General features: G+C 45.7%; 1 protein-coding gene across 5 annotated transcripts; it reads right to left on the bottom strand.

The window, feature by feature from the left end:
- Positions 1 to 5,712: 5,712 nt before the first annotated feature.
- Positions 5,713 to 11,505, bottom strand: LOC127314707 (protein FAR1-RELATED SEQUENCE 9). Of its 5 annotated transcripts, none has more exons than XM_071824595.1 (5): positions 8,456 to 11,505; positions 7,598 to 7,739; positions 6,899 to 7,488; positions 6,717 to 6,802; positions 5,713 to 6,648 (listed from the first exon to the last, which is right to left on the bottom strand). In XM_071824595.1, the coding sequence occupies exon 1, from the start codon at positions 11,044 to 11,046 to the stop codon at positions 8,485 to 8,487; it is 2,562 nt and encodes an 853-aa protein (XP_071680696.1). In that variant the 5' UTR covers positions 11,047 to 11,505; the 3' UTR covers positions 5,713 to 6,648; positions 6,717 to 6,802; positions 6,899 to 7,488; positions 7,598 to 7,739; positions 8,456 to 8,484. The 5 variants fall into 5 exon arrangements, with proteins under 5 accessions (XP_071680696.1, XP_071680695.1, XP_071680699.1 ...); XM_071824594.1 differs by having other exon boundaries at positions 7,598 to 7,722; XM_071824598.1 differs by having other exon boundaries at positions 5,713 to 6,638; positions 7,598 to 7,722.
- Between the last annotated feature and the right edge of the window lie 1,014 nt (positions 11,506 to 12,519).

The following is a 12,519-nucleotide window of genomic DNA, read 5'->3' as shown; positions in this document are numbered from 1 at the left end:
GACTCCACCAGGTGGGCCTACCACCACACCAAAGGGAAAGGGAGAGTCCCACCCCAAGTAGGTTTCATCTATTTGGCAGTTTTTGAATTGAGGTCTTATTCGAAGACTTGGGCAACCCTAGATGTGTTCCACCTATATATACATGAGGAGAGGGAAGGGGGCCGGCCACACCAAGCCATGAGTTGGCCGCACCACCCCTGCCCCCTTGATACCGGCGCCCATAGCCCCCTCTCCCCAAACCCTAACCTCTCCTCCTCCACATAATACTCCCGCAGCGCATAGGCGAAGCCCTGCCGGAGTTCTCCACCACCACCGCCACCACGCCGTCGTGCTGCCGGGATTCCGAGGAGGATCTACTACTTTCGCTGCCCGCTGGAACGGGGAGAAGGACGTCGTCTTCATCAACACCGAACGTGTGACCGAGTACGGAGGTGCTGCCCGATTGTGGCACCGTCAAGATCTTCTACGCGCTTTTGAAAGCGGCAAGTGATCATCTTCTGCAACAACGAGATCTAATCTCGTAGGCTTTGGAAATCTTCAAGGGTTAGTCTCGTGATCCCCTCGTTGCTACCATCTTCTAGATTGCATCTTGGCTTGTTTTTCGTTCTTGCGGTAGGAATTTTTTTGTTTTCTATGCTACGAATCCCATCAGTGGTATCAGAGCCGTGTCTATGCATAGATTGGTTGCACGAGTAGAACACAATTGTTTTGTGGGCGTTGATGTTTTTTTGTCTTTAGTTCGTGTACTTTGCATCTTGCGGCATGGTGGGATGAAGCGGCCCGGGCTAACTTTACATGACCGCGTTCATGAGACTTGCTCCACGCTCGACATGCAACTAGTATTGCATAAGTGGCTTTGCGGGTGTCTGTCTCTCTCACCATAGTGAAGATTCAATTTACTCTTTCTATTGACAACACCCCATTTAGCCAGTTGCCGAAAATATTAGCAAAGTTGCGTGGGAGGTATAAGATAGAACCTATGTGAATGATTGACCATATAGATCTAGCGAACCAACACTGGAAAAAAAGATGGCCAATATAAAGTATGTGCGCGATACTCGAAAGAGGTTAAACTCAGGTAGGCTCTATCTAGAACTTATATTTTTGAAAAGTTGTGAGGTAGCAAGTACAATTTAGATAAGTCTTTCTAAAAAAAAATAACTCGGTAACATATGCAAAACATTCCCTCTACACTAGACAGCTACACCATATAGTTTGGTACGTATGCATGCATCAAATGCTCAAGATATGTGCTGCATTACCTCGACGCTGAAATATTCCGTGGGAAACCGAAAGAAACATTACTTTTGTTAAGTGGGTTTGAATTTCTTCAATGCCTAACTAAACTAGCCCCTTAACTAATCGACTAGGGGATCATACCTAAAGAAAGTTATCTAGGGTCGCAGAAGTGCGGATGGGATGTATTCTCTGTGTTCCCACTCACAATGGTGATGATAAATAAATAAATAATGATCTTCAATTGCCAAAAATGTTTGATCACTTCTTAAGTCTAGATAAAGGCAGTTAAGCCAAGATTCAAGTTCAACTCCGGTTGAGTAATTAATTAAGGCCCTAAAAGAAAAGATTTATTTTGATTATTTTTCACCCAATATGTGTGGGCCAATATATGTCAATCAGTTGGGAAAATCCAAAGCATTGTTTGGGTGCTTACCCAACGAACGTGACAATTTCTCTTCATTAGTTCTTCAATATACTTACATAGTAAGAGTAAAAAATGGGAGTTGTATTATTATCATCATCATCATTAATATTATTATTACTGAATGTAGTACTATAGAATGTGTGTCATACGCCTCCAAAGTTAAAGTTAAGTAAGGTGAGATTCGAGCAATCTATCAAAGTAGTTGTTTGCCTTTTCTCTCTACTCTCTAGTTCATATAGAGAATAATTATTATAACTTGTTTACATCTATATTATAGGGATCTAGATGAAGTGGGCATAGGCATAGCCTGCATGACAGCTTTACTTTTGCCTATTAATAAGTTTTGTGTATCACCTCTCTTCATGCATGAGTATATTGCATAATTAGGGTCGCCATTGACATGTAGCTCCGGCCCTACATGTCATCCTAGCAGGATGATAACATAGTCGTTATATTTTGCTGGCTTGTGTTGCTGACTATCCTTCTTCGGCTCCACCTTTCACCCGGCTCCACCAAAAAATAAACATGAGATCTTTCCTTTCCAAGCTGAGTTCAGAGATTTCAAATTTCAAATTAAAACCCGCTCGGTGAAAAAATGGCATTTGTTTTCACCTTGACCTCTCCTCTTGGGCGCAGACTATACGGTGTCAGTTGGATCGTGCTCCAGGTGATATCGGAGGGCCCAACCCTCCTCGTCCAGCCCGGACGAGTTAGATGCCCCTGAGGAGGATTATTGGAGACATAGAAGCATGATTCAATGGATGCTGAAAGGGGACGCGTGCACTGCTTATTTCCATGCCTTTCCCAATGGTCGAAGGAGGAAATGTATGATCCCTAGGTTACTGACGGGCACAGGGGAGGTCTCGGAGCCACAAGAGCTTAGGGATCACATTTAAGGTTTTTATCTGGGTCTGATGGGTCTAAGGGAGAGGAGAGGAAATTTTCTCTCGCTCCGGACCTCAGGCCGGTGTGGCAACGTGTTTTCGAGGCGGAGAATGACGCATTGATGCTGACTTTCACTCCAGAGGAGCTTGATCAAGTACTGCTGGATATGAAGCCTGACTCTGCCCTAGGGCCAGATGGGATTCCAGCGGTCTTCTTCAAGAGGTTCTAGGAGATCCTCAAAGGTCATATCATGGGGATCCTTAATGATTTTGACCTAGAGACGGTGGACATTGTGCGCCTCAATTACGGAATCATCTCTCTTATTCCTAGAGTAAAAGGGGTGGATTAACCTAGAGAGGGTTAGACATTTTAGACCGATTGCTCTCATAAACGTCATCTTTAAATTTTTGGCTAAGGCGTAGGCGACTAGACTTGCCCCGATAGCTCATAGGGCTATTGATTGTAGCCAGACAACATTCATTAAAGGATGAAGCCTGCAAGAGGGGGTGCTGGTGTTGCATGAGATTGTGCATGAGCTCAGAGTGAAGAAGTTGAAGGGAATGCTTCTTAAACTCGACTTCGAGAAAGCATATGATCTAGTGGACTGGGACTTTGTCCGGGAGGTACTGCTGAGAAATGGATTCTATGCAGACATTGTCCATCGTTTGATGCAACTAGTTTTTGGGGGTCAGACGGCCATTAACATCAACGGGGAGATTGGTCCTTATTTCAGAAATGCTAGGGGAGTGCGTCAAGGGGACCCTCTTTCACCTAACTTGTTCGATTTTATGGTAGACGCATTGGCAGCTATTATAGCTTGGGCTAATGTCGCGGGGCATATCCAGGGGGTTGTGCCCCACCTAATCCACGGAGGTGTCGCTCATTTACAATACGCGGATGATACGATGATTTTGATCAAACCGTCTACTATAGGAGTAGCTAACCTCAAACTGATATTGCGCTGCTTTGAGAACATGTCGGGTCTCAAAATAAACCTCTCTAATAGTGAGGCAGTAGTGATGGGGATCACGGAGGAAGAAAAGCTAAGGGTAGCTGAGGGTATGAATTGTAAACTGGGCAGTCTACCAATGAAATGCTTGGGGATGCCAGTTTCCGATAAAACTCTTTCCGCGGCCGATTGGCACTTCCTCACGGAGAAGGTGGGGTTTGACCCCATGGCAGGGTCTTTTCTTAGCCTCAGTGGGGAGGATGGAACTGACTAATTCTTGCCTCTCGAGCTTACCAATGTTTGCGATGGGTTTATACCTCATGCATGATTCAACTCATGGGGCTATGAACAAGTCGAGATCCCGCTTGTTTTGGAAAGGAGTGGGTACCAAATGGAAATACCATATGGTAGACTAGGACACGGTATGTAAGACGAGAGAGTTTGGCGGTTTGGGAATCCTCAATATGAAATTCAAGAATATTTCCCTAATGATAAAATGGGTTTGGAAACTCTACCATGATGCGGAAGGTCTATGGGAGGACCTCCTGTGGGACAAATACCTAGGTGGGAAGGACCTTTTTTCACCTCTTGTTCCATCGAAGGGGTCCCAGTTCTAGAATGCAATTCGAAAGCTAAAGTTGTATTTCAAACTGGGGGCGAAACAACAGGTTCATGATGGGAACCGGACATATTTCTAGTTGGACTGGTGGACGGGGCCGACCCCGCTCAGGGCGAGCTTCCCGCGGCAATTTTAATGCTGCGACAACCCCTATGTGACAGTTGCAGGGGTGAGAACGGCCGAGGGATGGCACATTAGGTTTAGGAGAACCTTTGGGCGAGTGGACAAACTTTTGTAGAGTTTTCGATCTACACCCCTTTAGTCAGGAGAACGATAAGGTTTCCTCGGGACTCGAGGCCTCAGGGGAGTACTCGATAAACTCCGTGCTTATGTTTAAAGTTGGATCGTGCTCCAGTCCATAATATAATATACTGGTTAATCAGCTTTGATCAATTGCTTATCACTAAGTGGTGCTGCTGGGAAAAAGATATGTCGGCTCAGTGCAAAATGTACTAATTGCAATCGGCGGCGCCAGAGTTTAATTTGGCTTGTGCAACGTACGCATTTTTCCAAGCTTAGCGGTGTGCACCTGCTGGCATCACCAAGTGGTACATACTTACGAAACTGGATAGAAGTACTTGGATCTTCATGGCCTACACATTTTGCCGTTTGTCGAACTTGTAGGATTTAGCACTGGATACGGCTTTGACAAATTTTGCTCAAGCTCCACCACTGGGTAATGGTATGGTAACTGGACAACTTAAATTGTGAGTTTCACTCTCTTTTTCTACAAGAAGACAATCCAAACCATCTATGTGGGACGGCACGGTTGTGATTAACTGATTGCCAACTTAATAATTGAGCAATCAAAGATGCATCATGCTCTCTTTTCTCTCCAGATTTCCCCTCGGGGAGTCGGAAACTAGTGATGGGTGATGGAAGCGGCATCTGATCTTAACATGGACATCTAGTCTTGATTTGGCAAATCAAGTACTAATATCTTACAGAATCACTTTTGCTATAGAACATTCTAAAATCTCTCCTTGGCAAGGAAAGCATTGTCACTCGCATGCATGGATTATATATTATATTGGTGACGGAATCATTAACTTGTAGCTTAGGCCGGCGAGTTGGGGAGTTAGTTCTAGGGTTTCTTTTAAGGTGCAAACCCAATAGCAACTAGGCCAGTTGCACCAAACTCTCCCAAGCTGATCTCTTCATCCCAGCAGCTTTACTTGAGCGAGCACGCAGACGATCTGCATGATCATCTCTCTTGCGCCACGGAATGATTGATCCGATCAAAGGTATCACCTATCTCAGCCTCACAAGACCAAGACAGTGATGAAGATATCATTTTTAGTTTGTGGCGAGTTTGCTTTTGCACATGAGTACGTGTTCGCGTTAAGACTTGCTATTTGAAAACGTGGGACAAGTTTTGGGACCACAACCCCACTTTATTATCTTGTATTTCCCTTTCTTGAAAGTGTGCATAGAATTACACATGTTGGACATGGTACATTTTTTTTTCTTGCGAGGAATATGGTACAGGATGCATGAACTCAGTGAGCTACATTCGCACGATTTGGTTTAAGAATTGGCATAGACATGCCAGGGCTGAAATCAACTGACCCACTTGTCTTGACAAGAATAAAGGAATAACTGAACTTGTCCACACTAAGTTTATTCTTTTGGGGAAAGAGTGGAGAATACAAGCGCCAAAAAATACAGTATAATTGATGAATACATAATTTAACCATATCTTAGAAGGAATGTTTGAATTGGAGCACTGGAGCTACAGCAACCGTGCAAATATATACTCCACAATTATGCACATGAACTCAGCAAAGCAAAAAAAACCAAGGAGAACTGGAGAAGGTAAAGGCAGGCATGCCCCGTGGTGGCCAATGGCAGGCCCGCATGGTGCTCTATCCGGTCCGGCCACAAGCTCCATGCCAGCGACAACACACGGCACACATATCCTATCTCGCCGCAGCGACGATGACGATACTGATACTGTGGGCCGGTGCCGCGCAGCGGGTTTCTGGTGGGGATGAACAACGCAGATGGAGACAGCATCTACAAGGAAGAATCAAGCACCCACTGTTGGGACACGTCCCCCCCTGGGCCTGGAAGTTTAGGAAGCTTTGCAATGCTTCCATTCAGATCCTGACAGCTACAACAACACCTAACTATCCAACCTGCAACTGAAAGAATACCCACCATCAAAGCTACTTCCATCTCCTCCACTTTGCACACATGGAAGATGATGATCAGGCAAGATCCTGCACATGCCACGCTGCTTCTTTTGTAAACACGACCGAGATTGAGGTGTCGGTGTTCATCCTCGCATTTTCTGTTCTCAGGTAAGATGTCACAGTGGTTAGTGTGCAAACCGTCAATGTACTGAAGGATCCTCCTCGAGCTAGTTCTTGCACCATGCATACGTTGCTTTCTGTATTGACCGATCCATCTTGGCACGATGATCCTTGTCTCTGTGCTCAAGCCTTTCACCGTACACAGCTTTGGCGTTACACGCATGTGGCGTGCTGTTCCAGCAAAACTTCAACTGATCCAACAGCAACCTGCAACTTCCTGCAGCAAGATCAGATTTGCTATGAACTATGGACTGTAGATGAGGACATATCATGGGAAGGTGGCACCTTTTTCTTTGCACTTGCTCCCATAATGGAGAATACAGGCTTCTGTTCAACAACTCCGTGCCACTATTCATTTCGCCATCAGCACTCTGGTAGACAGACTGTTAGGTCGAGAAAATGGTTGACAGAAGCGTAATGCTTCTTCTGAAACATATAGCTCAAGAAGCATATGTGCACTAACTTACAGTTTCGACAAGCTTGCTGAACAGCAGAATTGAACAACTTTCCCCTGCTGCAATACATTCCAGACATTGATACACCTTTCCAGGGTGTTTCTCAAAAAAAAAAAAAAAAAACAATACATTTCAGAGATGATAGAGGAGCTGGTGTTGTACTCCACATCGCTACCAGCTTATCATCAAAAAATGGACATAGCAATCAGTGCATTATGTTCATCTTTAATGATTCATAGTACTAGAGAAATGGCGAACTCAGAATCTGAAAAATTGCGTAACCGCAACCGCATTTGTTGGACAGCAATGGTGGGTAACCAGCACATTACTATATCCTAGTATAAGCAAAACTGTACCGTATTCCTTGTATGGCACTCACTTTTTCAGGCCTTTGGCAGTCTCTTTTCCGTACTGCTGCAGAAATCAAGAGCACGGCAGTCGACAATATAAGCTTTCCACGAGCACTCATCGGTGCTGAACTCCTTGCTTAGCACGACATTATGACACAGCTTGGGGTGTTGCCTTGGCACAGGAGCCAGATACGTTCCAATGGACCCCACACGCATCCCGCCAATTCATGGTGCAGTCTTATGTGCACTGCCCTGGTGAATACGAACTGTTGGTATAGGCATAAAAGGCTTTGGAAGCTAATAGTTACATGGAAGATGGGGAAATGACAATGTTGTTTTGTAACGAGGAAATGACCAGCACCTCTTCATTGAGTGCCCATTTGCACGCTTAGTGTGGCAGCTCATATATATGTGTTATATAACCTTCACCCACCTCAAAGTATTTCAAATAGGTTTTGAAATTGCCTGTGAAGTTCAAGTAGGCCCCTGCAGGCACAAACCAACTTATCCGCATGACTGTTAATTCCTGTGTCTATAAAAATATAACAAAGACGAGAATATGAAGTGAAAAAATGCAGAATGCATCAAATAGTGATAGGCTCGTAATCATATAAATTTGCTGAAAGTAACTTGCCATGTAAGTGGTTTAACAATGTAAAAGATACAACTACCTAAATATGCAAGCATAAATGACCATGAGAACACACTGCATTTCATATAAATGATCAAAGAAAAACAAAAAACTCAAACATGCAAATGTCTATCCTAAGCAGTACATGTGCTTAACTGCATAAGTACTGATCTAAAATAACTGCATAAGTACTCAACTAGACTACTAGTTTTTGCAGCACAACTGTCACTTCCAAATGTGCCAACACCTAAGACCACAGAAACCACTATTTAACAGTGTTAGTACAAAACAAACTAAATCACAACCAGCATAAGGGTAAGCTGTATTGGTCACGCGATGGTACATAGAAAATTATGGCTGTACTCCCATGTAACAACATAGTCTTTTTCATAGTACCATTTACAAACATTCCAAAATAGGGCATATGTTCCTACATTCTTTTTGAACATTAATGCCTCAAATAATTCATTAGCACCCTTGCCGTTACTAGATGCACTGACAGAAAAAAGGCTGATGCCACCTACAGTCTAAGAGATAAGTACTAGATCGAATGATACTGCAACTATACAAGGTCAGAATAGGTAATACCATGCTATGTTAAAATTCATCATATCTGGTCATCTACCACCATTGCTCTCCATGAGGGAATGTTTGGATGCTGGCCTGTTTAAGCTCTTGCCAGAGGTACCTTTATCCGTCCCAGACTTCTTAACTGGACATTTTAATGATGTTGTACTGTTTTGCGGATTTTGCTGTCTAATGTTCCTTACAGGCATTACCTCATCAAGAGCCTTGTGCAGTGTCTCTTTGGCTATTTTATAGCGCTCGGAAGATGTTGAGCCCTCTTTTGCACATTTGATTGCATCATAGCAAAGATCATTGTACCTTGAAGTTGAAGGATCCTCACGGTATCCCCTTAGATCAATGTAGTTATCCAAGGTGACAGTACTTTTTGCATGCTTTGACCAGCGTTTCAAGACATAGGCCTTTGGAAGGAAACGCACTCCTTCGATGATGAAAACTCGAAGAGCATGCCTGCACAAGATTCCACAGCTCTCGAACAAGCAACAACTGCAACACACTGCACTCTGATCTGGACTGAAAGAGACAATATGTGCCTCCTCGTCACCATCATCTACTGTCACACGGTACTTGTGTAGCATCCTATCCTCGATCCTCTCTGCATGGTACCCAAAGGACTCTGCAAACTGTTCCTGAAATATATCAAACACTTTCCTGGAAAATATTACACTTGCTTGTTTCTCCACTGGTGAAGCAGTCCTTAGTGCTGGTATTTCAAACATTGTCAGATAATCCGCTTGAGCTTCTTTTGCATGGAAATTACAAATAGCTTGTCCAAGTTGCTGCACAGCCACCTGTAATTGTGTACTGGACGAGAAGTACATATCTCTAATCTTTTCAAGATTTTCACCGCTTTGTGGAAGCAGGTTTCTGGCATGAAATGATTTCTTTGTGTACGCAGGGGCCCATTGTTTACGAATATCATAAAGAGACCGTAAATGTTCATTATTTCTAAAGCCATGTTTAATGAGAACTGATTCCCAGCATGATTCAAATGATTCTTCTATTCTGCATCCATCAATGCAGTTTCTCAGATCAGTAATGAAATGGTCTAGTCCTGGATAAATACTATGCAACTCCTCCTTCACAGTGCCTAATATATGATTTTCACAGAAAATATGACAGGTGTCAGGTAATACCTTGACAGCTGCAGCTGCCATCTCTTGGTTCAGTTCTGTTACCAAAGAAACAGGAGGCCTCCCATGCATTGCTTCAAGCCATTTTTCAAATAACCATACAAATGACTCTTCAGATTCATCAACAAGTAGTGCACAGCCAAAAATAACAGGCTGGACATGATGATTGACACCTGAAAATATGACAATAGGTATATGCTCTTTGTTACTCCTGGATGCTGTCTCAAACCTAACAGCATCACCAAAGTGGTAATAAGCCATCCTAACGCTCGCATCAGCCCAGAAGATATTGACCATGTGCTCATGCTTGTCAAGCTGCACAGCATAGAAAAATGCAGGGTCCTCGGCCTGGGCCTTTTTAAGATATTCAAGTAAGCTTTGAGCATCCTCTGGCCCCAAATCATTATAGCGGATCTCTCTATGATGCTGAGAATATTGGCCATTCAATAGAAGATTTCGTGTGTCAGCAAAGTTCTTTGCAATGACAAGTGTCTCACCTTGTGAGCGGACACAGCAAACTTTGCTCGCCGGTGCAGGGCTCAGCTCATGAGTATGCTCTAGGATGAGTTTGGAGACAATCCAGACAGCTTTCTCCTTCCGAATTATCTCAAACTGTGCATCACAGCCGTCTCTGCAGGGATCCGAGGATTGCACTCTCTTGTTATCGTCTCCCCCAATTTCCCGTCCTGAATGGTAGCGGTGCCTTGAGCACACAAGCTTCAGCATTTTGAGTGACTCATCTTGCGACTTTCGAGACTGGCGAACACGAACTTCAAATCCCACACGGATAGCATAGGAGTAGTAGAATGTCTTGGCAGACTCAAGGGATTCAAACTCCATGTCAATGTATGGGTCAACCACAGTATCGCTCTCAGTGGCTATATAGTGCACTGTGCTGGGCATCCCAACCTCATGGTTATGCTCCTTGACAAGCTTGGTAGCAACCCACTTGTTGTCGCCTCTGCGGAGCACCTCAAGCATGGCGTTGCAGCCCTCCCTGATGGAGGCTGGCCTCTTCCTTGTCTTCTTCCCCTCAACAACACGCTTCTCCTTGCTGAACCCTTCCTTTGAGCAAACAAACCTTAGCATGATGATGGACTCGCTGCCCTTGGACTTGCGGGACCTAGCAATGCGGACAGAGAACCCAACACGGCCGGCATAAGCAATGTAGAAGGTCTTGGCAGCCTCACCCGACTCGAATTCCATACCCACCCGGGGCTCCAGGCAGGGGTCGGCTTGGCCAGGGAACAGCTCCTTGCAGACAGATTGCGGGTGTGAGACCACAGCCGACGCCGCCGCCGGCGACTGTACTTGGTGGTCGAGAATGTGGACGTTGTGAAGCGCCATCTGGTCGACGCCATGGACATGGGTGCTCACACCGAGGGAGGCCCAGAAATTGATGCTGTCGTCCTCGAGTTCCACCCCATGGGACTCCATCATCGCCTGCTCCTCGACCTCCATTGCTCTCTCCCTTAATACCCTCTCTCGCGTCTCACAGAAGCAAATCAAGAACCAACAAACCAGCCAGCAGCAGCCGCCACTCTCTGATGCCCAATCCGAAAACCAAGAAAACTACTCTAGGCCTCTCTCTGGCTCTAAGATGCCTCCGAACCTGCTTTGGAGAAGCAGAAACCCGTCGAGTGTCCAGGCAGCGCGGAGGACGGCGACGACGGCGGACCTGACGGAGGGGGGAGGTTGCGGCAGGACCGTACGTCGGAGGATGGGGAGGGCCTGAGGCGCAGCGGTGGCCAGAGGGAGGGGCTTAGGCACTGCCCGCGGGATGGCGGGGGCAGCACCGGGAGGGCAGCGGCGGTGGAACGAGCGAGAGGGGCGGCGCCGTCGCTACTCGCTAGGTGAAGTCGCAGGAGAGAGGTGAGGGGTGAGATTTCTTTCCTTTTTCCTTCGATTATTTGGACCAGGGCATTCTGGTCTTTTCTTGTTTGCGTCTGGTGTTTACTGTTTATTAGTAGTCTCATTCCTCAAGAAAGAGTGAGACTGCATATATGGAAAATGGGGGCATGTGAACCCGCTTTTTGAAAAGTTTCGTTTGTGATCTCAAAACATATTTTAAAAATCGAAACAAAAAATGATTTCCCAGATGATCTCAAATATGTGCCCTAAACATGAGTTTCGTGATGAAAAAAATCTTTTATTTTATCTCGGCAAAAAAGTGAAATTTTGCAGGGCTATATAGCAGTATATATGTGACGTATTTTGTCTTTTTTAGATTCTGAAATAAAAAAGTGGTTTCTCCGCGAAAACTTTCTACGTACACATAGAACATGCGTACGTACCCGAATATTTTTATTTCAGAATTTTTTAACAATTGGAAAATGCATTTCCAACTAGGGTTCACATGCACCCAGGTTCATACCGGACTTTTCCGAAAATGTGTTACTTTATCGAAGTTTAGCGCATCTCGAGCGGGAGCGACGGAAAAGGATGCTGAGCGACCGTTTGGATCCGCCGGGCCGAAAATGTCTGGTACCACCTCCAGCAACGCGACGCAAAGTGACCGGGCCGCTCGCAACGACGCAAACCTGGCCTAAATATGCGTCTCAGATGCGTCTCTGCGGATGCTGCACGGACGCGCAAAGTGTCGGCTCGCGTCTGGTGGACTGACCCGCCTGGCAGTGACCCAGCGTCGATGTGTCTTCTCCGCCAGGCGCCGAGGCGTCGCTTTGGTTGTGTGCGGCCACGTAAATGGCGATGCCTCGCGTGGCGCGCGGCCGTCGCCTACCTCTGCGCACGAAGTAATAGCTATGCCACGCGTGTCGCCGCCGTCGCCCTGCCTCCGATCTATATAAACAGGAGCGCCAGCATCTCATCTCCTCCCCACTATACCCTAGCCGCCGCACAACCTCCACCGTAGCGCCGCTGCCGCTCAGACTCCGCCGGAGCCACCATGAGCAGCGCCGGCCGCGGCCAGGCTGC

Source organism: Lolium perenne, chromosome 7 (genome assembly GCF_019359855.2).
Source record: "Lolium perenne isolate Kyuss_39 chromosome 7, Kyuss_2.0, whole genome shotgun sequence".
NCBI classification, from domain to species: domain Eukaryota; kingdom Viridiplantae; phylum Streptophyta; class Magnoliopsida; order Poales; family Poaceae; genus Lolium; species Lolium perenne.
Note: the sequence above shows the minus strand (reverse complement) of the source record. Positions and strands in the feature narration are given on the sequence as shown.